The following is a 27830-nucleotide window of genomic DNA, read 5'->3' on the forward strand; positions in this document are numbered from 1 at the left end:
CTGCAATGAATGAGGAAAAAACTTATGCGAGAGCCCAAAGTGCAACTCAATGTTTAATGACATCTAGATTAGCATAGTCCACTCTGAAGTCCTGATAAATATATGTGTAGGAATTCCAAAACACATACAATGCTAGGAAAAGAGAAACTAGTCCCATATTGAGGTCTTCATGGGTAAAGGGAGCAATATAGAAAATTTTGATAACTATGGTCTTCCAATATATGTCTTTTTTCTTTACTTGCCAAAAGTTTGATCGAAATCGCCCAAATTGGTTTTATCAGATGACGGCATTTTGGGAATGGATAGCCTCTTCCACACAGCTACAATTACAATAAACAGCTCAAAATCATAAGAAATTCTAAGAACGGTCTTTGCTACCAATCAGATGTGCAAGAATGACTGATGTCCTGTGAGATAAATGCTAAACCTATGTGCTTTACTTTATATTCCTGCAATATTACTTCCATCAAGTAAAGTGCAGTCACTCTTGCCCATTATTGTCCTTAGGCACATGTACATTACTTGAATTATTTAAACAATGTTTTTTGCCATGTCACTTATTTTACTTTGTCAATTTGCACGGAAAACCAAAAACCTCAAATATGTCAGTGTTTTTAAACTTTTGACTGGTAGACTAAGCAACACTATCATCTGCAATTTATAATGAAATTACAAAAGACAATATAACTTCAATAAACACGAGTGTGAAGCTGCCTCATTAATCTCTTCATCTGTTGTCAGAACCCATTGGATTCTCTGTGCAGCTGTTAAGCCAAATATCAATTGATATTTGGAATGTCAAATGGCCTGAACCGATGTTGTTATTTCATGGGCCACTGTTTCAGAGGGGGAATTATTCATTTGATATCTGTACCGGGAAAAAGCGGTCAATCAGGATGTAATATAGTTGTGGACAGGAGTGACATAATGATCAGACCCACGAAAATAGATGGGGAACCATGACAGTGCGATGACAGGAGGCAGGAAGCTATCGTAAACTCATGGGAGATAAGCATGCACACTATAGGTCACATAAAGTAGAACATACAAGCTGTCATCAGTTTGTAAAGATGGCTGCTTTGAAACAACCAGAGTTTGAGATATGTGGGAGCCAGTGGATGGATACTGGTATCCCATATACAGTATGCTCCATATAAGCAGTAGAAATCTCCATCTGGAATGCTATAAAGATCGACATCCATTACCTTAATAAGAAATACACAATTTTACAAACTTTGTCCTCTTTTAAAACATACAATATTGGCTGTATTTCACCACTAAAGCCTTAAGTCAGGGTCAGCTGTAATATGCACATTGGTTTTATAAGAATTTGTTAACAGTGCATGAAACAGAGGACTGTGGCTGTTGAGCAGTAAGATAATGACATTTATTTTATAAAATATGGTCTTTTATATATGTCATGATAATTTTAGGCATGGTCATCTTCCCTTTGGCTGATGTTCATTATTTGCCTATGTCTGTGAATGGCAGACAAATGCGAGATGAGAAGAACCAACAGGTGGGCAAATTGGTTGGCATTTTAAAAGTTATTTCAGCCTTTGTGGCTGATGTGCTCACATGCCTATTCAGCTTATTTGTGCATAAAGGGGAGTGTAATGGCACTAAATGTTAAAAAATACTAATGTATCCAAAACCTGTAATATTTTGTTTCCCCACAAAAACAATTATCAATCTATTGCAAACAATATGTGTGTGTGTGTGTTTTTTTTAAAGGATCCTTTCATTTGTGATCCCCCCTTTCTTATGCCCTGTAGCTACTGTTTGGTCTTTCCGTTCCCGCACAAACACATCCTAACAGTCAAGGCAGATGGTTGGCCCACAATGAATCTAAGTTAGAGGGTTCATCTAAAAATGTATGAGGAGTGTGTTTCCAAGCATGCTCCTACTGTAAAGTGCTTTGTCATGCTACAGTAAATGAATAACACCGACTTGATTACATCCATCCATTATCTTGACCGCTTACTGTATCCTCAAAAGGGCCGCAAGTGTGTTGGCGTCTGTCCCAGCTGTCCTAGGCCAGTAGGCGGATGCACACCCTGAATTGGGTGCCATCCAATTGCATGGCACGAAACAAAGAACAACCATTCACACTCACAAACAGACCTAAGGACAATTTTAGAGTGCCCAATATACCTACCAAGCATGTTTTTGGAATGTGGGAGGAAATTAACGTACTCAGGAAAAACCCACATAGGTACAGGGACAACATGCAAACTCCACACAGGAGGGCCTGCTTGATTATAGTAGAGTCAAATAGAAAATAAAAGAGGCAGCAAAAAGTGCTAATTTTACAGCAACATTTTATTTCAATGAAAGTCACATTTCTGTTGTGTGATAAGAAGAAGCATGTAGACAATTTTGATGTCTTAATTAATTGACCGACAATGAATTATTATGCAGAGATTTGGGTTTATAAAAGAAGATCCTCCCGTCACTTCAACATAGTTCATTGGCTTCAAGATGGCTATCTTCTGTTTTTTTTTTTTTTTTTTTTTTGTCTGTTTTGTTCAACATGTTGTAGGCTCTTACAGCATTGTGACTTTGTGTGAAGACGCGGGGGGTGGTAGCTGCCACTAGGAGTTAATGAGGTCAGCACCCAGTTACATCACTGCATGGCACTCAACCTGATAAATCTGCCCTGGGAGGAAATTGGTCCAGTTGACTGGGAATGTGCGTACATTGGCTATCATATGACGACACAATGAGAGAGACTAAGCGAGATTTTGCGCTTCAAAGCAGCCGATATTTTGGGACTTCTACATGAGCGTTCTCGCTTTACACCATCCACTTATGTGCTCAACAAATACCGGTTTGGCAAAGGTTTGACTGCCTCATATACTTTTGGAACCAACATAACACTGAATACTGACAGCGTAGCAGAACGGAAGCCAAAGTGTATAAAAAATAGCACCGCAAATGGTCCTCACTGTCACGTTGACTTGACATTAATGAGCCCGCCCGGGCAAATAGATAACCGTCTCCAAACTGATCGAAGCTAAATTCACATCAGCAATGACTGTAGAAGCCAGACGATACTAACATCCTCACATGCATCTCAATGGGTGCATTTCCCTTTTGCAGCCCTAACCCATTTCCAAATGAGCATCTGGCAAGATCCTCCTTGTCAAGGCGGGTAGGATGGCTGCACAGTCGAAGGGACAAATAGTGAGGGTGCTGAGCCGCAAACAGAATGAAAATGACCCAGAGAGACAGAGGGAGACGCACAAAGAGAGACGGAGATAGATGGAAGCATGGTACCACCTCGCCACCTTGTCATTTGTTTTTACAAAGATGATCGTGCCATGAATCACACAGTGACCTATATGTAAGTACCCTGGCATAACAAAATCAGACGGATATCTTTTATTACTTTGCCATCTCCTTCTATAATTTATTGCTTGGTGCTGGACCTGCATCCCTGAGGTTTATCTTTCCATCTATCTGTGCATCTTTCCATCTGCACGTATGCCCATCCTTCTAGTCTTGTGGGAGAAGAAATACTTTTCACATAGCAAACCTGAGATACATTTTTGAAGGCAAAGTAACTGATGCGCTCTATTTTTGCACAGAGGTCAGACAGTCAACACTGGGTCATTTTTTTATATTTGAAGCTTACAGAAATCTACCGATTCATTTTCGATTAAGCTTATCCTCATTAGTGTCGCATTTGAGCTGGAATTTATTCCAGCCGACTTTGCATGGGCCAGACACCCTGGACAGGTTGCCAGCCAATTGTTGGCGAAGGGGGATATTTGTACAACATCGTTGTTTTTATTGTTGGCCTGCCACAACAGTTGAAGCCAAATACCAAAACCATACCATACCATACCAAAAATGGAAAATAAAGCACAAGATATAATCACTGTTCAGCAGATTTGAAATCATTGCAAGAACTAATGAGCTGACAAAAAAAAAAGAAAGAAAATTTAACATCACTTGAGTCGTTGGGTGTCAGTTCTTATCGTTTTCTATCTTATTCCACTGAGGAAGGCACGCTAAGCTTCACCCGCAGGATCTAAGGAGCACATTCTTATTTCAGGACCAACGAATTATCATAATGTGCAGACTGTGGTTGTTGATGTGTATGTATGTCAAACACGCTGCAGCAAACTACCCCCGGGCGAGGTGTGCACACACAGTGCATGTCTTCGTGTGAGTCCAAGTTACCACTGACTGACCGATCCTCCATAATGTGCACTCCTAGAAAGTCGTTTGGTGGCTCAACGCAGAGGAGGAGGCTGTATTCAACAGTAGTATACTTTTGAAAATACAAAACAGAATTCCAGTTAAATCGTATGTAATAATAGTGCTGTCAAGATATTAAACAAAATTGAGCATAAGATCAGTAAATTATTAATCTAGTCAATCTCTTTTTGCAAACATTGTGTTAGTTTGGCAGATCAAAAGATTGATTTCCAACAATATAAGAATGGCTTCAGTCATTTTAATACATGAGGTTGTAATCATTTACCTTATGCTGTACTTGAGACAAGTCTGAAGCGCTGGCTTCAAATTTAAGTTTTGACCATCAGGAGGAATGATGCCATTACAAAGTCAAATTAAAATAAAACTTCATACGTTCTGTCCATCTCAGACTTGCTCAAGCGTGGGTGTTCCTAAAGTTTAGTTTGGCCAGTTTGGCTTTACAATGTCTTTCTACATTAGTGTCTTTGTTGCCATAGTTAGCCGGGGCTCCAGACACAGCTGGGTGCTTTGCATTTACTGTATGTGGTAGGTTAAACTTGAGCAGTACCTTTGACGCATTTCGGTTAAAGTAATGACTATCATCTCTTTATGGTATTAGAGATGAGTGATGTTCTCCTCCCCCCTCATTCAAAAAAAAAAAGTAGCGAGTCAATTCTTAAAATAAAAAAAGTCACAACTGTTTGAACTGTTTACTTGCACCATGACAGTACCAATGGAGAGAATTACATGGGGTTAAAAAGTCATATCAAAAGTAGATGCTGCTTGCTGCTCTAGATGCTTATTCAAATCTGTTCATCCAAATAGAAGATCCCCTCATCTAATTACATCTTTCCTTCAGATTCCTCGTCATGTGAAAGCATGCGTGCACATGGTATAGTGCGTTTGGGTGCATTTGGCTGACCCAAGTGGATGACTATAAAGCTTGTTGACCCTCCCAGTGTCGAATGCATGAGAAAACAAGCTCATACGCTGCACGCTATAGGACGGTAAGGCTTCCAGAGGCCATTGCTTCAACATGCATTTGCGGGTGCCATTGACAGCAACGTGAAGTCCATATGACTAACAGCAGTGGGCTTGCACGCTACTAACTTTTACCAGCCATTTTCCTGATGCACACAACCCCCTTACATCCAAATATCCTCCTAAGAATACTGTACATACATCTTTTACACAAGCACACACACACACACACATACACCAGTAAAGACAATAAGTACAGTCCCTTTGCTCTGGGCGTAAATAAATAAACTAAAATGAATAAATGAAAAACCCTAGCATTGCTTTATAAGATACTGACTAATCAAGGAGAAAGGAAAGCCGAAAGGCTTTACTAAAATAGTTTCAATCTATGACAGTCACTTCATTTGTAAATGTGAATGATTGGCAATTAGTGCAATTGAATCAGACAGTGTGAATGAGTGGGAATTAGACTTATATTATTGCCTTAGAGTCTTGCCCTGTATATTACAGATAAATGTCATATGCCTAAAGCAATTATACCCTTAAAAATAGAGAGCACAGACATTTTTATTATCGAGCCAATATTGTGGTACATTCAGACCCCCTGTGGGGCTTCTTTGTGTTATTGCTACTCAGTTAGGTAAGTAAGCATCTGTGCTCTCTCTGTATGTGTACAATCTGTACACAAAACAGCGGGCTGTTACTGGATGTCTTTATTAAACATAAATGGGCTTTGTGGTTGTAATAAATGTACATCCCAAAACAGTTTCCTCTAGTCTTGAAGTAAAAAATCAGCTGCTGCTCAAAGTTCCTTTAACAAATGTTACAGTATTGGCATCTGATTTTCAGGCATGTGATACTTCACTCTGTAAAAAAAATACCTCTTTGCCAAATAAAATCCCAGACGTAAACTTTTAATTGTTTGCATGATGTAATCTTTTAATGCAGAATTAATGACCATAGGGAGCGCTGATCAACTGTCTCAGAAATATTGACCTTCACAGCTTTTTTTCCATCAGCTAAATCACGTGTACGTGCTGTAATTAAGGCTTTAAAGCTATCGAGTAGGCACATTGAAGCAGTTTAACTAAAGCCTGCCACTATCATTATATATGATTTAAACAACCCACAGGTGTAATTAGACCGGCTGATGGAGAATGCAAATTTGTTGTTGTTTCCCACAAAGAAACATTTGTAACTGTGCATAGGCTATATGATGTTGCTGTTTACATTACGACGTGAAATAATAAACCAGTAAGGATACCAACTATCAGCATGTGATAAGGTAGGGAACAGGATGTAGGCAGCCTCAATAATTTCAAGAATACTAACCAAGCGGGGGGAACCTAGGGTTTCCACCCCACTATTTGAGAAACGCTGACATAAAGTAAGATGAGCAGATTAGACAAATACAGTATATGGGTTCAGTCATAACAGCCGTGGAGAAAAGAATAACTATTAAGTAACCCACAGTAAAGATTGGTTTGACACACCTGCGTTAGAATGAAGACCTGAATGAAGACCTGTAAAAATGACCTATAGCTTGTCAAATAGAGGGGAAACTTTGGTGTTGTAAAGTCTTTAACAAGGCCTTCCCTCTGCGAGTTATGGCGACTAGAGGAATAGACATTCACCATAATAAATAACTTTTTCACAGGTCTTGCTGTCCCTCCGTTCAGACAACAACTAAAATGTTTTAGACCGGTGCTTGACTTTATCAGACTGATTGGTATCATCAGACACCATGTGCGCTCATTTAACACCATGAATACTATTTACAAGTTACAAAATAAAGAAAAATTTCCAGTCTTTTTCATGAGTATAAAGTGACCATATACTGCTTGCCAAGGGTGATAATCCTAGATTCATTACCTTAGTTTGAATGAAAGATTGAAACAACGATAAGAATTATTATGTATTTTGGAAGCGCATGAGAGAGTTGTTGGTCCGATGAATGGTAAATTTAACTTGAAGAAAAAATTAAACTTGCCGTTGGAAGAGAGCTAGGCAATCAAGTCTGCTTGAGTTCAGTCTGCCACATAAATGCTAAGTATCCAGCCGCCAAAGCTAAAAATAGCAATAATAAGCATTAATATAGCACACTATAGCGAAGCTAATTGATCAACACAACTAAACAACATCCTGTGCTGGATAGGATGGGCAATGTCATTTGTTTTCTAATTGTTTGATTATCAAAAAAGGAAAGGCGCCTCGGAAGAGTGGTTCGGACGTCTGCCTGACAGTTGAGTGAAGTACACGAGTTCAATTCCAGCTGGTTCTAGAGTTTGCATGCTCCCCTCGAGCCTGCGTGGGTTCCTTCCGGGTACTCCGGCTTCCTCCCGCACTCCAAAAACATGCACGGCAGGTGTATCGGACACTATTAATTGTCTTGAGGTGAGAATGGGTGTGTGACTGGTTGTTTGTATCTGTGTGCCCTGCGATTGGCTGGCAGCCAGTTCAGGGTCCCCCGCCTACTGCCCAAAGCCAATTGGGACCCTTGTGATAAGCGGCTTTTGAAAATGGATGGATGGATGAAAAAGGAACATGACACCATTCCTCCCGATCCTTAAAGAGGTTGTAAACTATAGGTTTTTGTTCAATATCAATCTTTTAATCTGGCATGACACATATGATTACAAAAACAAGTAAAAAATAAAATAAACCTCTCTAGTTGACGGTTTTTCTCAAAAATCCTCAAGCGAAGTTAAAAAAAAAACATTAATTAGATTGATTTTTTACATATTTCAATTGCTTAATCTCCCATTTTTAAAATATTTAATGCCAGGAACGTATTTTTAAGTTTTTAAGAGTCAGGACATTCAGTCCCAGTTAATAAAGTGTTGATTTAATACTTAAACATCTGGAAATGAATGTTCTTAATGGACTTAAGCATCAATTTAATACTTAAGTATTTGAGATTTCATATTCGGACTCTTAAAAAACGTAAAAATATGTCGCTGGCATTGAATGAGTTCATCACTGTCGTGCACCACTAATGTCCTTTTCAAAAAAAAACATACTTGCCATTGCTTTTTTCTAAACTTGGGTTTACCAAATATGCTTCTACACCTTAGGCCTGGAGAAGGAGCAGCCGCTCAGTCCATCTTTAGAAAGTCCAAGACACCTCCGTACCCAGAGTCCCGTGCATCATCCCGAATTGAATATGACCCGAAAAGCGACAGAGGGCCAGATGTTGGGCGCTACGCTTCAGAGAGCTGGCGAGTGCTGAAGTCAGTCTGACAGGACAAGTGAGTGACAAACTGAGCCATGTGGTGTGGATCTGCATGCAGAAGGATAAGAGCCTCCTGTCAGCACACTGGAGCTGTATACAGCAATAAAGTTACTCCTCTTCAGCGCATGCATATCCACTGACAAGCGAGGCTTACGGCCAAGTGGCAGCTCAGGGACAAAAAGCTTGAACGTTTTCTTATTATGCTCACGCATCGGAGGAATGCACCTTCAAATATTAAGTCGCCTGTTCAAAAAGTCACATACAATATCGTCGATCAGAAATTCACTTTAGGTTATGCAACAGAGCAGATTTCAAAGCTTCTGCTGCCAAATGGAAGACAAGTCATGGAAGACGTGATTGAGGCTGCGTTAATCATGCTCTGTTAATTCATGTATGCACATCATGGCGCTTATCAAACCATCCCAGTATTTAAAGCACAAAATGCGCATTTATACATCAATTAAGCTTCAACATGTCGCACAGGTGTGCGGCCATGTTTCACAGATGGTGAGACACTTTGACAGCAAAGGCATTCATTTCATGGATTTTTTTTTTTCTTCACGCAGGATTATCATATTCATTTCAATTTTATCGGTGGCCCTTGACAGGCAAGACAGAGGAGCTCTCTCCCTCATCTTATTGAGACAGATAGAGCAGGAGTCTTGCTGCCATCTACAGATGCACAATTACATTTGCGGGACCTTTCTTCAGCTATACATGCAGTCACCGAGCCAGTGAATCAAAATGAGACGCCTGCACTTAAAGCAGAGATGATAGAGAGCAGAGAGCGGAGCATGCACAAGATTAGTTGTCATCATCTTCCTTTCAACCGTAATCTCGCAGAGTTGATGGGGGAAAAAAATCACACCAACCGAAGACCGTCAAATATTCTATAATATCTTTCTCTTTTAAATTTTGTCTCCCTCTTATGATGGGTTCACATATACTGATCCTTCATTATTTCATAAAACCTGAGCAACCCACACTTAAAAACAGCACATTTATCGCTCTCATTATGACTGTTGTATGTGAACTGTACAGAACAACACACACACATACTGTGTGTGTTGACTGTCGATCACGAGTCCTCCCTCTTAGACTTTAAAAGACGCAATGGTAACCCTTTACTTTCTGATGAATTTAAGACGCGTCTCATGTGCTGGCTGCAACCTTTAGTTTCGACCATCTGGCGTCGTTTATAGAATCATCAAAACTGTGAACAGCTTCCAAATATCCTGTGTGTTGCCTAACTCACAACAAATATGAACTGCTGTGAAGAAGATAAGAAACGATGATCTTGAGCCCATTCAGTCAGATTTAACCTTTTTACCCCCGTCGGGACAATGCGTCCCGCAGCTTTTCAAAAAATAGTAGTGGGTATAGGAACCGTAGCAATAAGATGAAATGGCCTCCCAGAGGTTCACTACACACCTATCTACAGATTCTTGTTGCTACTAGCAACTTTTTCATACACACAAGCCGGTGCTGGGTCCACTGTCAACAAGATAGATTGCGTTGTACAATTTCTCATCAATTAACCATCTAGTACTGCGGAAATAATAATATGTGCTATATATGTGTTACTGTAGATCAGAGGTCACCAATGGGGTGCCTGCGGGCAATGGGCAGCCCCCGAGGATCACAGGAGTAGCCCGCGGGCCTGTTCTGTAAATAGTTTTCAAATGATAGAACTTTGTGATTTTCTAGGAATTTTACTAATGACTATGCATATATGACATGTACATTACTATTAAACATGATTTACATATTTAGTACAGCTGTTTCTTAAATATTGTGAGAAATCCATAACATGATCAGGGTCTTCACATAACTGGTAACCCTTCGTATTACTCAGCACCAAGGAGGTAGCTCTCGGTTTCAAAAAGGTTGGTGACCCCTGCTATAGATTACACTTTTCATTTCTACGCATTGTAGGCGTTTGGTGATCATTTTCACTTCTCTGGCATTTTTTTTTGTACACGTATCGCGGTCTATGGGATATATGGTCCAGTGGTATTTCTTTTTGGAAATAGAAGTGGGAATTTTTGACTACTTTTCCATGTATCCTAGACTTATAAACAAGTAATATGCAATAAGTTGTATTTTTTATGTATATATATAAAAAAAAAAGAATCATAGCGGACAGGTTACAGCTCAATATCATGTTTTGGGTCTTTTGCCCATCGGTCAGATGAGGACCACTTAAAAACACATTGCATATCCTGTCACCAGCCATAGACGGAAAGCCATGCACAGATTCCTGCGCGCCAATCTTCGTAGAAATCCAATCAGTTTCCGGGAAAATTAAGTGTGGAGGGGAGGTGAAGGGTATAAAAGAGTCCCCCGATCTGAAAATAGCACAGCTCTTGTACAGTAGATGACGTGCAGCAAACAGACAACTGCTTAGGCACGACTGGAAAGATACTTTAGGAATGTCATAGGCCGGCATTAATCACATAGCTCTTGTGTAAGCTAGCGTGTTAGCTGTCACAGAAAACAAGGCACCCGGCAAACAGGCAGTGTCCTGCACGCTTGCCTAGTGAGGAAGCCCAGGGAGAGTTATGGCTTTCATCAGCGGGGAACATTACTTGGCCAACACTTGTTGTTTCAAAGGCTTACAGCATCTATTTGAAGTCGAATTCCACAACAAGTGAAGTCAAAGGGAGGGCAGACAACCTGGGCTCCACAGATGTCGCCTTGTAGGAAGCGCTCTGATAAAATTACCGTGTGTTGAAGTACTTTCGCTGCGATGAGCACATTAAAATGCTACCTCCTGCCACGAATAGAAAAACACCTGCTCGTTTTGTAAAGAGAAGACTCCGGTGTTTCATGCGGTGTTCTGAACGTAATCAGCAGAATTGGGATTTTTGCGTCCCCCATGTTTTCAGGGAGAAATGTATTCGGCGACTGAAATTGGACTTAATTTTCAGGTTGTAATTTTAAAGCATCGCAGCAGAAACGAATTATACCACCGCATGGGCACGGTTGTAATTTGAGTTCTGACAGGCTGGCAAAAAAGCACTCAAACAAACTCATTTTCAGACAACAAGAATTCAAATCAACAACAATCAATTTATCGTGACAGTCTTGACCACTTTAAACATAATTTTGCATGCATAAAGGTTTGTTCTGTTCCCACTTATAGTCGGAAATGGAGCTACTGGAAAGGAGTTAATCCTGAATAACCCCCGAGTGTTTTTGCACAGACTCACCAGCTGTTGAGTTGATGCAAGTGTGGAGCGTTCCGCCTCCCTGTGTTTGCACTCAAGCACTGCTGCAGCCGCAGTAGCATTGCTGACACATAGTAAGCAATACAAGAGGTCACAAAAAAAGAATGCGCTGAACATAAAGCCAGAGTGGCCGCCTTTGTATATAGGTAATAATAGTGGGGCCGCAGCCACCAGCGAAATGGCTCCCAATATGAACAGACAGATTTGCAGCACGGTGACATTAGGGAATTGAATAATACACTAATGTACCTGTAAGCCTGTGACAATCATGTAGGTGCAACTGCTTACAGGCAAGCAGGTCTAAAGATATTCTGGAGTTTTTTTGGGAAGGGGCTGGCCTGACGTGATGACGGACAGATCAAGGACAAAGTCGTGGTTGCACTGATGATTATCAACATGTGTTTCCGCTTTATTTATTTATTTTGGGGGGGATGTGCTGATGACATTGACCCTTCTGTCTAGATAAATTGCTGCTAGTTTCTGTTTGGACTTTAAAAAAGAATACAGGAGAGAAAAATGTAATTTTGATAGATTTTTATTACATGGGTATATTCTCGGCCAGTGGTTCTCAGGGAACTCCGGGAGGTATGAGGGGTTTTAAATAAAACAAACAAACACATATGCAAAACTCCTTTAAAAATAATTATTGAATTAATTTATCAGGAAAATATAAGTTCATAAAACAAATTTTATGTTCAGTAGGTTATTCAATGTCATTATTTTTACAAACCCAGATTGTCCCCCGTAGAAGAATGCTTCAACCCAACTTGTCACGTGCCACCTATGTTACCTGTCAAGTTAATGATTTATTTTTGTGAACACATCTCTACTGTGATGCCAAAAAAGGACACTTTAAGTTGAATATTTTTCTCTGGACAAATATTGATTTATCAAATGATTTATTTACTAAACAGGTCTGACACTTTATGTTGATTATTTTTTGTGGTTAAATATTTATTAATAATTTAGTTAATGACTTATTTTCTGAACAGATCTCTACTCTAATCCCAAATAAGGACGCTTTATGTTTAATATTTTTCTGTGGACAAATATTTATTTTTGAGAGCGGCACTGACACTTTATGTTGATTTTTTGGGGGACCAATATTTATTCATAATTACGTTTGGTTGTTTTTTATTACAAACGTTTTCTATAATCCAAAATGTTCTAAAGTTTAATAAATCAGACACTGATGACATGTTTTACCCAGAAATTCTTTGCACTTGTTAAGGGGTACTGAGCTGAAAACATATTTTCACATGGGGTACGTCACTGAAAAAAGTTGAGAACCACTGTCCTAGTCTCAGACAGATGACATTACAGTAATCAGTGTTTTTGCTGAACAAGGTTATTGATACAAAATGACAAAACCACATTCTGAATATTGAAAAACTATTCTATTGATCACACAAAAAAATAAACAAAATCTTCACTTAAAAGCCAACTTCTAAACTGATTTGTCAGGGTGTTTGATAAAGCCACAGTAGATACGCACAGAGGTCAGTCATTGTCTATTTTTGGCATCAGCGGTAGACAGAAAATACAGTCAAATATAAGACCGGTGCCTTTCCTTCAGCAATGCTGGCAGGCAACGCACATTGTTATATCACATCAGCCTTGCACATTAGGCTAAATCTGAAATGTAAAAATGCTGGCACTATGGTGTTATTGCAGTGATGGTGCAGTTACGCTGGTGTGGAAGGTGAAGTCATTGTACCGTCAGTCTAGCAGATAAAGTGTCCTTGCCAACACACCGGGGATAAGAGCCCGATCTAACAGTGGCACGTTGCTATGTGAAGACACATTAGGCAATCAAGGCTCAGCTACAGTAATAGCTCACATGTAAGAACCTCAAGCATTACAAAAAATAGACATGTACAAAGTATAAAAGCATTGGTGCAACTTAGTGTTGAAAATTCAAAAAGACACCACGTTTCAAATGCATGAGTGGTTAGTTAACATGGAAACGGCATGCAATAGCAGGTGAAGAGGGCTTGTTAAAACTTGTAGCTGGTGCAACTGGGGAAAGGAAATTATGACACCAGGTTTAAGCCAACAAATGGAGGCACCACCAAACATTCACGTGATATTGTACCTTGAATTTCCACAGAAGGAATCTCTGACTAAATTCAATTTTCAAACTCAATGATCCCAGCAATTTTATCCCTCATAGGTTTTTTTCTGTGTTGTAATTGTCAGACTCTAATTTGAATGCCTAATTACTCATCATAACCTTAATTATTTTTCCACCCAAGCACTTCTAGAAACTCAGATGTGTAATTTAATCTCCCACCTCCCTTCACAAGGAAAGAAGCAAGTATTGGAGTATGTCGATGAGGTGACTTCCTCCATCTCCGTTTTTTCCTTTAGTATGGCTCTGACTTCAGACGGTGGTATAGGCAGCAAGTGAACACCATCCCTATTATCTGCATGTTGCACAGAGAAAATAATAACTGTAACATGTATTCATTGTTTTAGTTTCATAAAACAAAGGTTTTGCTGACCTGTACACAAGCAATCCCAACCCCCACCGCTCCAATGATCTTGAGGTGGTCCTGAATAAATTGCTCCAATTTTGAGATACAGCCACCCTAAATGAAAAACTTAAGTCCTCACACTGCAAACAATGATTTGCAAATGCAGCATCACACTATTTTTTTTGATCATTTGGATTACTGATTGCACAGAGACCACCGGCACCTGGCACAGACTCACCTCCACCTTGTAGATGTTGGAGGGGTGCCCCCCACGTCCACACAGCTCGGATGGAGTCTTACAGCAGCTGTCAGGCACCACCCTGCCGTTTCCGTCATTGGAGCGGATCCAAACACTCCTCTCCCAGTCCGATGAATTGTTGCTCCCGCAGCACTTGAACTGATGGGGGAAACAGACACAGAATACATAATTGTACATTAGGAGAGGAAAAAGTCTTTGACTTCTGATAGCCATAGAGCACAAACCATGAGGCATAAACCACCTAAAAGAGTGAACTGCTGCAATCGAAACTTTCAAATGATGTATGACTGATTTGCCTCCAACTCTCCACTAAACCCCATGACCACTGGCCTATTAAACATAATCAATCAGTAATATGTTTGTCTGTCTGTCTTAGGGCTGTCATATTAAGCAAACATTTAAATTTTGATTAATCAGATGAATAAAAATGTTTGTATCAATATTGTCGTCATATATATATATATATATATAATTTATTTTTTTTTTTCCCCTCCTTTTTTGGGCAAGCCTAGTGTGAAATGAGCTTTATGCAAATGTTTACCTCCTGTTGCAGCTTATCTACAGCACTGGTAACATGCTCATGGGTCTTCTGTTCGTACTTCTGGATCATGGTCTCCCTCAGGTTCTGCTTCAGCTCCTCATTTAACTGGCCACAGACACAGATAAATGCACACACAACTCACAATATAGCCTTACAATTCATCACAGTCCACGGCTGGTAATAAATGAGTTGCAACTTTTAATTTTGGCGCAGCTGAGATTAATATGCTGTCTTTGTCATACACTTTGTGGATAAAGGTTCTAATATATGGGGAGGAAGAAAGTGTGTGTTGGGAGTCGGTGGGGGTGAGGTGGGGTGGCGTATGTATGTTTTGTTCTCAAGAATGCTCAGTGGCAGAGCAGGGAGGTCTGGAGGGGCTCAGTTTCTATGGCAACAAGCCAGTGGGGAAACCACTGTAAATCAAAGCATGACAGAAATATCAAGGGAATGAATGATGGGAGGAAATATAGAGGACAGAGTGAGATTAGAGAGTGGATGGAAGGAGAGAGAGAAGAGGAAAAAGAAGAGGCCGGGGGTTTGGCACCTGTTCACACTTGAGGAAGTGAAGTGAAAACAGCAATTAAAGAGTCGACACACCTCATTTGACTGGCCTTGAATGTTTAGCTCTGCCCTGTTAGCGTTTTACCAGGGAGCAATTCCAATTTATATAAATTGCAAAACAATAAATAACAAACCTGAAACAAGGAATAGATAAAAGTGGTAAACTGATAACTATTTGAGCTTTTTCTTAAGGTGCGATGACCAGACATCATGGGATAGTCCGGAATTAGGGCTTTGAGTCCCGGTGGATTTCGCAAGCTCACTGGTTTTGTTGCACTTTTACGCAGGTTGTGTCCTTGCCACTCTGGTTTTTTGGTTGGTTTTGTTTTCAACCCAGTCAGCAAGTCTAGTTTAGACCATGTGTAAGGCAACTCAGCTGTGATAGAGATTCATTCGACAAACCAATTTAAAAACTAATTTAACTGCAAATTACAGTGAGATTTACTATCAGATTCACGTTTGTGGCATACAGGAACTAAAACTACTTATTGCATCTATCTCCCAAATCTTGAGAAATAAAGTCTGACTGAATGCATTCTGAACATTCTTGGCAGTGCATTTCTATTGTGGGAAGTATGTTATGCCAATTGGTTTTCAGTTTTCTGAACAAGGTTTGTCAAAAAATGCATTCAACATTTGATAGCTTCATGGAGAAGCAAAAGAACGTGTGCAGAAAGTGTATTGTACTCAAGTTCGGCAGTTGACTTGAAATACATTTAATGACAACTCACACAGTTGGACATTGCAAAATTCGATGGAATTTCTCATTCAATGCAACAAACAACAATGAAGAGTCCATGGCCTTTTGCGGGAGGTACTTGGAACCATTTTATCATTTAATGGATCAGCCAAAATCAGAAGAGCCCCTTACTAGGTTGTCACAATATCAGTATGCAGCAAAAACAGTTGGATCATTTTAAGCAGAAGACTTGTTTAGTACTGTTGAACTGCTAACCAAGATAATATTTAACCATCCATTCATTATCTATCGGACCCTATCCTAACAAGGGTCGCAGGCTTGCTAGTGGCTATCCCAGCTGACTTGGGGCACGAGGTGGGGAACAACCTGATCTGGTTGCCAGGCAATTGCAGGGCACACAATAAACAACCATCTATGCACCCAATCACACCTAAGGACAAATGAGTACTGTATATCCAACATGCCTGTCAAGCATGTTTTTGGAGTGTGGGAGAAAGCCAGAGTGATCGGGGAGAACATGCAAACCCCACACAGGAAGACCGGAGCCAGATGGATTTGAACTTGTGTCCCTTAACTGTGAGGCATATGTGTTAACCAGTGTGCTGAGCAACGCAGATAGTAATTAGCATTAGTTAAATTCATGACACAAACAACCACCAGTCACCAGATTGAGCAGTGATTACATTATAAAAAGCATCTGGTGCGAATTTAATGAATAGTTAATTTTCAGCAAAGTTGTAGAGCCCCGCTTGATAATTTTAAATCTAGTCACCCTACTCAAGGACATGATTACAATTTTGATTGGAGTTGGCCTGAAAATAAGCTTATTTAGTCGTCATTCAAAGTGAGCATGTCGTGTGCAAAGTTCTCCTGCTCCATCACTATGCAACTGAAGGGACACTGAGATTATCTTTGTAAAAATGTGTCCACTTGTGAAATGGGGACATAGAGGAGTGTCAATGTGTTTAACTTTGCCTCACCTAACACCTGTGGCCCACTATTCACTCCATGAGTAAAAGGAGAAGGCGCGCTTGAATCTGCTCCCAAAGGCTTAACATGTTCCTCCTACGGATATCAGCTTTGTCCTTGGTAGATGGCAATGCCAGAATACCCTGAAATAACTATCTGCAGCATACGCCAGGTGCCATCATTTTCAAAACGTTGCTTCCAATAGTAGGTGCTGACCTCTTGTGTCAGATGCTGTGCATTGCAATAAAGAGCAACAAATGGCTTCTGTGGAAAAAAAAAAGCTTTGCAGATGTGAATATATACAGAATTTAGATACTTTGAATAAGATGTCACGGTGTGCATGACTTGTTTAATTTTTCATTAGGCTGTTTTTAAAGGATTGTGTTTGACGGCACATTTGTTTTGGGGGTGTATTTTTCAGACTTGTTCTTAATGATAGGCAAATAACGTAAGGAATTTTCACCAGTAGATATGCTCAAGTGCTATCAGCTACAAAAGACAAATAAAGCTGGAACCATCACCCCTATCCACCCACATTGTTTCATTTGCCTGTACAGCAGCACTAAGGTTGCAATATTACATATGACAATGATGGATGGTGGTGAGCAAATCAACGCCAGAGTGCAGGCATGTGTGGTTTATGCAAAGCGGCAATACTTCCAAAACGATGAAGCGCTAAAACACATTGCGTGTCTTCTAGACAGCACAATGACGAATGTCAAGCATGAGGAATCCTCTTCACCAAGCAGCGGTAAAAAAACAGATCTCATTTAAAATTTAATTTAAAAAGATTCAACACTATGAATAATAATTTTAGAGGAGTACTAAAGGTTATTTAGCTTCAGATCACAATGTAGTTACAGACAGCAAAGCAGTGTATTTGAAATATTAAATAGTGAGTAGAATTTATACCACACTACAGTACTTTTGTTGCTGTTGTTGGAAATAATATTACCTTTCTGGACTCAATAAAACTCTTTTATTATTTTCTACAAATAATAGTAAAAATAAAAGACTCATAAAAGAAGAAGGCAAAATGACTGAACAATGATCTGTATTGTGCCAAATGAGCCTTACCGACTCCGTGACGTGAATTTGAAAACGTTTTCATGAGACGTCTTTCTATCTTCACTAGTTTTCGCAGAAGAGGATTGACTATGCCAATGTAAAAGGAATAAAAAAAGAATAAAGCTCAAGTCAATGTGTGCAGACAACATGTGTATTATAAACAAGGAACTTATAACGGGCAGGACACAACAGTCGGGCCTTCAGACTCATCAGGCTGGGACACTGTTTGAAAATAACATTGTGTAACTTAATAAAACATGAATGCAATAGGAAGAGTGTGTAGTGAGCCTAATGTTAAACTGTGCTGAAGAAGGCTGTCAGATCTAGTTAAGGTTCACATTTTTTACAGCAAATAAGCACAGCAGTTTGGTCAAAATCCAATGGGAGCAGGAGTTCTGTATTTGGTACGGGTTTTTTGTGTTGTTTTATTTTCTTTGAAATATAGTGAAGTAAGTACTTCATCTCAACACCTTGACTTCAGTATCATCAATTTGACGCGATCTTTAGCCATTTTTTTATGCAAAGTGCTCATCTTTTCAAAAATAATGCAGCAGCTGTGCCGTGCCAGAATTACTAACTGCAAGGCAAGGAACCAGGGGAATTATTGCTCAAGCAAAGATGCTTTTTAATAAAATCTGAGAAACTATTCCAAACCCCAAAAGGTGAAAACTAAATACTTGTAATACGATGATAAGGTAATGTCCCCTTTGCTTACTTTAACCTCCGAGGTGCACTGTAAAATAATGAAACAAGATTTTGGATGAGTTAACAGTTTTCAATTACCTGCTGATAGTAGATGTAAGCCAGGACACCAGCAATGATCTCCAACAGGAAAATAAAAAGCAGCAGGACAAAATACTGCAGAGAGAAGGAAAAAAAATGCACGTAATGTAGCAATCGATATTCAGGAAATGTAATTATTTGCCCTCTTGTAAAAATTATTACTTTTTGAAATGTTTCCACACTTGAAAATCATCAAACCCATGAAAGCATCAGACAAATGTAACCCAAATAAACATAACATGTTATTTAGAAATGGCATTTATTGGGAGGAGGGGCATTGATGCGCCTAACGTTTAAAGAAACCCTCTGCGAGCCAATCAGATGGGACGCATCATCAATGTGTACAGTACTTGAAAGTGTAAAATATAATCAACAAATAAAGCTGGACAGAAATGTAGCATAATGCAAAGAAGCTACTCTAGCTATTTCAAACCAAAATACTGTAAATTTAAAATATAAAATAAGCACTGAAAAAAAATCCGAGCATATTGCTTGTATACTTTAAAACCAGCTCAACAAACACATCTAGTGAATACTGTAAGTGTTGTTGGCTGCAGAGGCGTCCCACTCAGGAGAAGTCGTCATGATCATCGAGCAGGCATCTTGAGGTTACGGTGTAATTACTGCCAACATGACTCAGCAGGCTGATTCACAAGGCTGCCTTTCAACTTCCTTGCCATCTGTGTCTGGCTTTACCTCCTCATCTTGATGAGGCAAAAGCCGATACATCTGGACACTTGGTTTGTTTTGTCTGTCCTTTTAAGCCTTGGATATTGCTCCTTTACGTCACAACAAACACAATTCTTAACCTGATGAAGGAATAGCTGCAACTATCGCGTGACGTACAAACCATGCAGGTCAAAAACAAGGCCCTACAACATTTCACACTTTAACATGAATAATTGTCATAGAGCATTCCAAATTCTTTGCCACTTTGAATGTTAAAAAAAGACTGCAGATTTTGAAGTGCATAAAATAATATGTCGCAGTTAGATGAAGTACAAAAACTAACGGTACACTGAGTAGGTGATTGAAGTCTAGTTGCATTTGTCATGGAAATTGAACATTTTCTATCTGACATGATTTTCCTGTGTATTTTCTTCCCATAGTGTATTTTAAAAACATGCATATTAAGTTTAAGAAAACAGTGCAGTGTGTATTCAGCCTCTGGCCCAGTGAGACAAGATAGGCTCACACTCACCCATGACATTAATGAAGACAAACACAAAAGAAAATGGAGAGATGTTTTCACCCTTTTGAGCCTAATCTGGAGAGGCCGTATTCTCACACTTCTTCCACGATGTGAGGCACAATGTGATTCACACACCTGAATTACATATACAGTCTTCATGACACGTACCTGTACCATTTTGGGAAATGTGATCAAATAAAGTATGAATCAAACCCTTCGAATGACATCTCTACAAAAACAAGTTGTGAAAGGCTGATGAGCCTGCTGTGCAAATAGGCTGTAAACTGAGTGACTTGACAAATTACTTGTCAACTACCAAGCTAAGCTCTCGTTTACCTTTTCGACAGTTCCGGCTCTGCCAATCTGAAGCCTCACTTTTTTGCTTATTTATTACACCGATTATTATCACTCAAGATAAAATTCAATTGATACAAAAAGACAAAAAGTTGGACTATGCAAACAGAGAAGCAGACCGCACACAGAGGCATCATGATTGGGATTCAGTCAAGCATCTCTCCAGCAAATAGTGGGACAACTGTTTTGCTCGTTCAGTTTCCAAAGGCCTACAAATCCTTACAGATGAGCTATTGCCTCCATCTCAAAATCTGTACCAAATCAGCAACAGCAATAATTATATGTAGAGGGTGCCTATTGAGTAACCTGAAAAAAGAAAAAATAATATTCTGTGTGTGTGTGTGTGTATATATATGTATATGTATATATATATATATATATATATATATATATATATATATATATATATATATATATATATATATATATATATATATATAAAATAAAAAAGCTTTTAATCTGTTCTTCTTTTCCCATAATCATTACAAAGATTTCTGAATCATTTGTCAATTTGCGAACATGCACGCACACCTTTTTCCTGGTGATGAATAAGTCTTTGTTCTTCTTTAATGAAACAGAATCTATAGCTAAGTTAAGCTAGTTAAGTGACACAGAGTCCACTTGTTACATTTCAAACCTGTGACATTTGGAAAACGGAACCATATATCAACAATCACTGCTTCACAGGTACTCCTAGGTAAGGCAGCTCATACACCGAGCACACATAGGAGCCCCGTGAATCAGACTCATTCGTCCCCTATGTTTGCCCTCTTTAACAATCTCAATGGCATCTCTCCTTGCAGACAAGTTCATTCCATCACTGTGACTCATTGGGCTAATCTTATCTCTTCAGGAAGCATGGGGAATTTGGAAATACACAAAAAAAAATATCAATGGGGCCTTTCCCGCCCAAATGGATATTGTATGTGCAGACATGAAGTGCATGAAATGTTTTGAATAAAACCTTGCCTACCTTTTTTTTCCATGCTCAGGTTTTGATGTACATTAGTTGAACATGTGTCTCTTTATGGGTACACACTTTATTTTCTTTTACAACTCAGAGTGCACTAGCGCATCCTGCACGGCAACGAACTCTTATCACAGCTCCAACCACTAACCCCTCCGCCTTTTTCCCACAATGCAATTCTTTTAAAGGGCCAAGCTCAGCCAGCGCTGTCATTCTATCCTCACCCCCCGCGTGGATGTCTCCGCACAACCCTCTCACTCACAGCCATAAGCGCACCACAGATGAAGAATAATGGGCAGAGGTTCAGTTTTAGGTAAAAGTTCCCTCATTTGCATTGAACAAGACCAAGTATTAACAGACTGTTAACCTGCTTCAGAGTCCACGTTAGGACCGCGTGTAGGAGTGCTATTGTACACTGCAGATATTGCTGTAAAGGGACAGTATTTTGAAGAAAATACAAATATATGCGAAGCACAGAACTACAAAAGTGAAGCACAAAGTGGCGAGGGAACACTGTAGTTTGATAATTAATCAGCTTAAACCTTTTTCAGGGAAACAGATGCCAATCATGTTTGCGCTATTGTTGTTCATAAATATTGCCAATTGTCTTATGATGAACAGTAACTGCGCAGCTATCTGTTGCTTTAAAAATTAAATCTTCATTGATATGCTGTATTTTATGTTTCATTCGGTTATCCTGGTTTATCTACATTTGTCTGACCATCTAAACATTAAGGTCGGTCAAAAAAGAATGCACCGAAACGATGATCTCAGCTGAACAAGGTTTCTCATAGGCAAGCCAATGTCATGTACTTCAATAATCGTTTCGTATTTCATCAATGTATTTGCTATGCAGAATTTTAAAGGACATTTGGATTTCTCATAACGAGTGTAGTAGAAGATTCCACAAAGATGGAAACCACCTGTCATGTTGCTATTTAGAAACATCTATTACTAACAAGGTAGGCAAAATAACAACCTTTGGGAGTTTTCTTTCTTATACACGGTTTCCTAATGGTGGTTCATTTGCAGGCTGCAGCGTTTTTTGATTATTGTGTGAATGTTGAACACAAGTGCACAGTGTGCAGCCTCCGACACAGTCTCTTACCACTCTCAGTAGCCTCCTCTGCTCCTTGAAGGTGGCACAGCATCCCAGAACGCCTGTTACCATGACGATGGCTCCAGCAAAGACCAGTATGTAGGCAGAGGCAGCATATGTCATGGAGGGGAGAAGGCTGATGTAGTCGCTCTTTTCAAGCAAAGTCCAAACACCCACAGCCATCACAACGCCCCCAGCAAGCTGAGAGAAGAACACAACATGAGTCAGATCTCGAGAGGAGGCGTCTGTCACTCCTGACAGTCAACAACTGAATGAGTGTGAACTGATACTCCAGATTTTTGTCAACATTCATCTTATGCTGTGGAATTACGGTTACAGAAGTGAGAGACAGACTCTGACACTGTGAGAGACTGCATCTTTTTTCCCAACATTAGCATACATATACATTATATTATACATTTTGATAAAACTGTTTGAAAACCACTGATATCATATGGTTCCAAAATGAGTAAACAATGACAAAAAAGGGGAAGGTAAAAATAACCAAACAGACAAATATAATGTATGATGCAACAGTCAAATTAGCACCCTCATGATCTGTGCTACTAGGGTAATGCAAGGGAAGGACTTTTTTTTATTTAAGATACACGAAATCCTGATTTTCTATATTAGTAACCACTGCTTCTCATGTCGCGAATCTATCTACTGCATGAGCACCAATTAACAATTAGCACCAATCAACACAGTTGACTTAAGATACTTTAAATGACAAATGCAGATTGTCAGTATGCAAAGCAATACCAAAAAAAGGTTAAATGCTGTTTTGTACTGCAACAGCAGCCAGAACATCCACATGAGGGTCAGGTGTATGTGCAGAACCATTTTAGATATTGGCAAGCTACACATAGTCAAAAATGCTCTACTATGTTACAAAACATTTCATTTTTGAACAGTGTTGGTTGTATGCATTTATTTGTGCAAATCTCAAAGTATTCCTTTTAGCCATACAGTAGTTGCTTTGTTAATAATAATAATACAGACCACAGAGATCACACATATTGAATATTCTAGTCAATGTACCATCCCAATAAAGGATTCAGTTGATTTTAGTACAAATGTGAAATGCTATTCCATTAGCAAAGAGTATAATGGACCCCCACACCGTCATTCTCATGTTGTGAATGAGATAACATCTTGATAGATACTGTACACTTTGAAATTAAGTGTACAGCACCCCCAAGTGGCCACATGAGATTGCTCAGACACTGGTGGTCTCCAAGGTTAACCAAGTGCTGTACAGTAGTGTATTCGTCACGTAAATGACAAAATTTGCCTCCTTTATTTGTTTAATCATTAAATGGCGTCTAGTGCACATAAACAAAAAATTATCAACGGTTTGTGATGACGTTCAGAAAAAGAAACGTTTTTTGTTTTTGTTTTTAGTTCTGGCATGCAAAATAAGACACTTCACAGTCTGATAGTGTAGGACAGTGCTTCTCTAATAGTGGGGACAGATGACCCTATAACCATAAACTTGGTTATTTTGTTTCTGTTTTAGACCTAGCTGTAACCCGTATAAACGCTGAAAAAAATAATTAAAAGTTGTTGATTTGTATTGCTTTTCATTTTGTTCATGTTAAAAAAGGATGCAGATTTAGACAGCGCATCGCATGGGGGGGGGGTGAAAATATTTCTTTCCAGGGGGCTTGGCAAAATATACTTGATAAGCACTGGTGTGGGACGATAAACTAAAGTTTACTTTTTTTTTTTTTTTTTTTTAACAAAGAACAGCTTGCAAACTGATACAACATTTTGATAAAGATGTGTTTTCAATATCTTTCCTGGCAAACCTCTGAGTTAGCACAGACAATGATTGTTTTAATACATATGCAATATTATGAAAAGCTCCTGGAAGGTATTATTAGTACTATTAGTATATGTTTTAATTAAGTAAACTCATGGAAAATGGGCTAAAAAGACGTAAAATAACTTCAAAATAAGATGATTGAACATCAAGGTAGTCACATCATATCAAGGTAGTGCCTAAACTTAACGAAGGGAACTATATAGAAATGAATGAAAATACTACAGAGACTCACCCAAAAGAGGACATTGAATGTGATCAGTAGGTATTTCAGGCAGATGGTTCCACATGTTTCTTTCTTCTCTTCATGTGCACCCATGCTGGACAATGAACAAAACAATAAATGAGAACGCCATGCAATGCAGATAGACATTTGGAGCGCTAAATTAGGGAATGAATACTTCTACAACTGAATCAACAGGCAAAGCTGAGCACATTTTTTTTTTTTTTTTGGTGGTCCATCATTTACAGTCCCATTTGTACATGATCCCCACCCGTCATCATCAGTCTGTCATTTTTAGAAATTTGTCAATCAGTCAGTCAAATATCGACAGCGTCCATCAACACTTCTGGCATTTCTGCCATCCCTTACTTTGGCAAAGTAAGATTTAACTGGGTGAGGTGATCAACTGTCACCAATGGTGACAGGTGACACGTGACGACCATTAACAACAAAGTTTTAAAATGACAGATGAAATATGCTGTTTCGTTGGGCTTAGTCCATCGTTTTTAAAATATTTTTGTCATTTAGCGGTCCATTGGCAAAACGTCGGTCCATCACAGACCGCCCAGCACCAGTAATTGTCGTTTAAATGGTATAAACATGATGCTTGATGTCTTTTAATATAATGTAACTTTTTCAAATGTAATGGTTTACAGTTGGAAGGTGGCATGGTCGTCTCTCAGTTCAGGGACCCGAGTTCAAATCCACCTTGCTCCTGCCTTCCTGTGTGGAGTTTACATGTTCTCCCCGAGCCCACGTGGGTTCTCTCCGGGCACTACAGCTTATTCCCACACTCCAAAAACATGTATGGCAGGTGACTTGGACATAGTAAATTGTCCTTAGGTGTGATTGGGTGCATGAATGGTTGTTTGTCTCTGTGTGCCCTGCAATTGGCTGGCAACGAGTTCAAAGTGTCCCCCACCTACTGCCCAAATTTAGCAGTGCTGACTTGCGAGAATAAGCTGCTCTAGAAAATGGATGGATGGTTTACAGTTGTGTTTACAAGATTAAGTAGTGTGTATTGATACAATTAGCATAATTAGATTATGCGCAAGTATTGCAATTTGCAGGGGAAGAAGCTCTGTTGTGACTCAGTTAGTTATTGCCTAATTCCATGTGTACACAGAGATCCATGAGTAAGCATTAGGCACAAGCTGAGAGTAACGGGGCTTTTCCATAGATTTTACAACCATAATTTGAATACTGTTTTAATACTGTCTCACAATTTATATCATAAGCATGTCATTTTTATACCACAAAATACAGGAGATCTTTTTTTTTTTTTTAATAGCAAGATCTCAATTATAAAGCCCGCCATTGACTAACTTTTCTCATATGCATTTTACTCGTATCCTGTTTAATTTCACTCCACCTTGTATTTGCTGATTTGTTAATCAAGTTTAGACTTGCCCTGCTCCAGCTGCCTCTTACAATCTTCAACACGTTTTCCTTACAAATGGTCCTTTCAATTCAGAGAAAGCACAGCAGCAAAATTGTCAACCATCTGCGGTGGATGGTTGACACTCTTAGCACGTGCCTGGAAATTAAATGCAAACAAGAGCTTGTGTCTGTGTGTGTGTTTTCAATTATTTTGGGCCAAAGAAGATTGTTGGGCAAATAAAGAAATGTTTTGTTTGTTTCAAAGCAGAGTTGTTCTAGCTCTTTAGAATAGTGGTGTATTGGTCATACAGTACGGTATTGTTTCCATTTAACTTATTAAGAGAAAAAAAAACACCCGTCTTGTTCTAAATCTAAAAGTAGCTCGAAGGCATTTAAAAAGTTTGAGTTTCAAAATCTTGACATAAATACTCTCCTTTTTTTAATTGTAAATAAACACCGGTTCCACATACTGGTTATCTGACTCCCTGACTACTAATAAACGTGTATTGGCGCTTAAAAAAAAATAAAATAAAATAATAATAATAATAATAATAATTTCACGAGTGAAACTCAAGGAACAGGTTCAAAAGAGCCAAATCACTGGTATATTTCTTGATGGACACGTGTACACCTCACGTCGTCCCTGTCTGGAGGATAATGAACATTCCCTGTCTTAATATTACTTACAATTTTTGTTAAAGAAAAAAAAAAAGTTATTTTCACGTGATTAAATACAATTGAAGTCGCTGATTCTCCATCAACTTTATATTTTTGAGTATAACGTCAACATTTGTTACGCGATGCATGCATGAACAATACAGGAGCCAAGATGTCCAAAAAAAATTACAAAACACTCTCATATTCATCGAAAAAAAAAGTTTATTAGTGTGGTTATGATTTGCGGTGATGTCAAACTGCAGGCTATCCCCCTGAGCATTCACACCTTTATAAAGGCAGAATGTTTTGATGCAGTTCGGTAGTATCAGTAGCATACATTAGATTGTGATGGCTGTAAATGCGTGTTATCTCTTAGAAATGGGGGTATCGAGGTTATTTCTTGTATCGGGGACTTATACTCGGTGGGTTGTTTTAGTTTATTTTGCTTTTCCAAATCACATCCTTCACGGATGAGCTTCACCTTAATGCCCCCCGTTCCATGGCACTGTCCTTATTTCACTTCACCATCACTAGTTGCTGCGTCTCCTCTGGACTTTAAAATCTTTAGAAATTACAATCCACGTATTTGTCTTCAAACTCAACACCGTCTGCAGCGGTGATTTTGAACAAGATTCAGAAAGGAATGTTAGCTAAACTGCTATGGGGGGGGCATCACTAAGCTAACACTAGTCGCCTTACATTAACGTCAAAACAGTTGATTTTATGCATTTATTTTTTTCAAGTATACTGCACCAAGGTGGCAAATGTTCATAAAGGGTTATAGATATTACATGTGCCTTTAGAGGGCGAAAAAAAGGTATCCCTGTAAAGATTAGCCCCTGCATGGTGAACCGAATAAATCCAGCGTTCACTTACCTGGAATCTGTGATTTGTCTTCCCTAAAAATAAATAAAAAAATAAATAATGAAATAAACACACGAATTGTTGTTGTTGTTGTTGTTGTTGTCTGTCTACTTCTCCTCACCTGACCTATTTGGTTCACAACCTTGTCGAGCGAACTAAAGTATCCCACGGTTTCGACCCACACAAGCTCCACCCGATAACACCTTCCGGGACATGGTGCGGCTTTTTCCTTTCCCCAGGCCACATTGTTCGCCTCACACTA

At 39.1% G+C, this 27830-nt stretch overlaps 1 protein-coding gene across 1 annotated transcript; it reads right to left on the minus strand.

Annotated features, from left to right (window-relative positions):
* Positions 1-12168: 12168 nt before the first annotated feature.
* LOC148424935 (CD151 antigen-like) lies at positions 12169-27747 on the minus strand. Its single transcript, XM_088414000.1, has 9 exons — positions 27690-27747; positions 27581-27603; positions 24680-24764; positions 22629-22820; positions 19008-19082; positions 14927-15031; positions 14365-14523; positions 14154-14240; positions 12169-14075 (listed from the first exon to the last, which is right to left on the minus strand). Exons 3-9 carry the CDS (start codon positions 24761-24763, stop codon positions 14016-14018), a joined length of 762 nt encoding a protein of 253 aa, XP_088270126.1. The 5' UTR covers position 24764; positions 27581-27603; positions 27690-27747; the 3' UTR covers positions 12169-14015.
* Between the last annotated feature and the right edge of the window lie 83 nt (positions 27748-27830).

This window comes from Hippichthys cyanospilos, chromosome 4 (genome assembly GCF_059441005.1).
Source record: "Hippichthys cyanospilos isolate Australia breed blue-spotted pipefish chromosome 4, RoL_Hcya_1.0, whole genome shotgun sequence".
NCBI classification, from domain to species: domain Eukaryota; kingdom Metazoa; phylum Chordata; class Actinopteri; order Syngnathiformes; family Syngnathidae; genus Hippichthys; species Hippichthys cyanospilos.

Bases quoted from the DNA above. Each gene is read 5' to 3' on its own strand.
- LOC148424935 (XM_088414000.1), bottom strand. From the start codon at position 24,763: ATGGGTGCACATGAAGAGAAGAAAGAAACATGTGGAACCATCTGCCTG. The intron at 19,083-22,628 runs GTAAGAGACTGT...TTCTCTCTGCAG, and splicing joins AGAGGAGGCTACTGAGAGTG to TATTTTGTCCTGCTGCTTTT. The intron at 14,076-14,153 runs GTCAGCAAAACC...TGCAACATGCAG, and splicing joins TTGGGATTGCTTGTGTACAG to ATAATAGGGATGGTGTTCAC.